Source organism: Anastrepha ludens, chromosome 2 (assembly GCF_028408465.1).
Source record: "Anastrepha ludens isolate Willacy chromosome 2, idAnaLude1.1, whole genome shotgun sequence".
NCBI classification, from domain to species: Eukaryota; Metazoa; Arthropoda; class Insecta; order Diptera; family Tephritidae; genus Anastrepha; species Anastrepha ludens.
Window position 1 is genome coordinate 60143632 of NC_071498.1, and position 2204 is coordinate 60145835.

At 34.1% G+C, this 2204-nt stretch overlaps 1 protein-coding gene across 1 annotated transcript; it reads right to left on the reverse strand.

Annotated features, from left to right (window-relative positions):
- Nucleotides 1-1091: 1091 nt before the first annotated feature.
- Nucleotides 1092-1284, reverse strand: LOC128857796 (60S ribosomal protein L39-like). Its single transcript, XM_054093562.1, has one exon. It carries the CDS (start codon nucleotides 1256-1258, stop codon nucleotides 1103-1105), a length of 156 nt encoding a protein of 51 aa, XP_053949537.1. The 5' UTR covers nucleotides 1259-1284; the 3' UTR covers nucleotides 1092-1102.
- Between the last annotated feature and the right edge of the window lie 920 nt (nucleotides 1285-2204).

Genomic DNA, 2204 nt, shown 5'->3' on the forward strand with positions numbered 1-2204 from the left:
AGAAGAGACAAAATGGACAACACCGTCCAGGTCCAATTTTTCGGAGGGTCAAATTCAGCGCCATTTTTTAAACTATTAAAATTAAAAAAAAAGAGAAAAGAAAGGTTTTTTTAATTTTTGTATGTAAAAGAAAGCCTAAAGAATTTAAATATCGTTTTTCATTTTTTCATTGTAAAAAAAAATTATGAAAATATCTAAAATTTTCGAGCCCTAGACCACCCCTTAACGCATCAGCTTTCGCATTTTTGAGTGGCGTTCAATCTTTCTCATGCCAGTGTGCCTACGTCCAGGTCCCGCTTTTTTATCCGGAGAATTTTTTCCGCGAAACCATTGATGACCTTCTACATTTCCTCGATGCTCAGGATTTGGTCGATTATATTTTCAGTGGTTATGTGGCCGACTGCATTCTCCAGAGTTCCACGTTGGTGTTCCCAACGCATGCATTAGAAAAATGTGTGTTCAGCGCCATCTTCGGCGGCGTCCCCGTATGGGATGTTCACTCTTCTTTGTTTTGAACAGGTGTTTCTGGCAAGGCCCATGCCTCGAAAGCATTTGAGTTGTATAAAAATTAACTTCACCGAAGTTCCTGCTGTTCCATGCTGCGACGTCTTTTATTAACCTAACCGCCCATCTGCCGCGTGTTCCTCCAGCGGTCTTAGTGTTGCATCTTTTATTTTGCGCGCTGCAAGTTTGCTTATTTTTTTCCATCCTCTTGTTCTTTAATGCCCACAACTTTTTCTCTCAACGGCTAGTAAGTCTATCAGTATTGAACCGCTTATGACTTAAACAGCTGGCCCTGATACTGTACGGTAGGCGGCCACAACTCTCAGGGCTGCCGTTCGTTGTACCGATGCTAAGAGCTTGCTCGGTGATTTACTTTCAACGCCCATATAAGACAACGGTGAGCATGGTAGCCATCATTACTTCTCGTTTTTTTTTTTGGGTTTCGACTCCCTATGTTTGCCATCGGCTTTCTCTGCTTCTTCGTCTTAGTTTTTGAGTTGAGTTTGAGTTTATAGATATATATATTTCTGGAAGCATCAGCGTTATATTATAAATTGCACAAGCGCACACAATTAACGACGGGAGTCCAATTATAAGTTTACAGCTTCAACTTTGTGCGCCTCCAGTGACGCCTCCTTGCATTATACCTGATAGTATTCCCAGTACGTAAACGTATCCACTGGGGAACCGATCGGTTCTGCTTCAGTTTTTTAGCAAGTTTTTGTTTAATCCTGAAAGACTTATGCGCCGCCATTCTATCTACTTTGCTTCGCTAGCAATAAAAGCGTTAAAGTTTAGTTAAAATTATTTAATCTAATTATAATTTTAATTTTAAATTCAATTTATTTATTAACTATATTTTATTTGCTTTGTATTTTTATTTTTGTTTCGTTTTTTATTCAATATTTATTTATTTTATTTTGGTTTTTTTTCACTTTAAATTATTTTGAATTTTACTTCATTTTACTTTTTTATACTATTTTTATGCCAATTTTTATATTACTTTTATAATTTAAATTTCCCATAATTTTTTTATTTTTTTTACATTCTATTAGTTTATTTTTTTTTATTTGATTCACTGTGGAACAAATTCAGGTTAGCAAAAATTAGGTCCATTCTGAGAGTGGCGGGTGAAAATAGAGGCGAAATTAGAAGACCCGTATTGCGCCGATTTTTATGTTAGTTCGAATTTTTTTTTAATCGGCCTTCGAAGTTTGCAGTCAAATGCCGATTTTCAGTATATTGTTTCATAAGTACCACAAAAATTTTCGAAATCAATTTTTTCAAAAATTGTAATTGTTGCACAGGTCTCTAGCAATAATTTGGCTTTTACAGATTGAAAAAATATCAATTAGTCGACGAGTTATAGCCAAAAAACCATATAAACAATTTTGCTCCGATTTCGAACTTCGAAGGCCGATTAAAAAAAAATTCGAACTAACAAAAAAAACGGTGCGGTGATATTATATTTTTTGTAATTTAAGTTAATTTTTAATTTTACTTTATCCTACTATATGTATTATTATATTTTATTTTAGTTAATTTGAATATCGCATATTAAATCGGTTAAATAGCAATTTGTTTTTTTTTTTTGCTTCAATAATTTTGATCAACTTAAGCTTATTCAACTGAGCTTATACTCGTTTTTTTGCTTTCTTGTTTAAAACGAATTCATTAAACTTCAGCCCATTCTGTCCCAT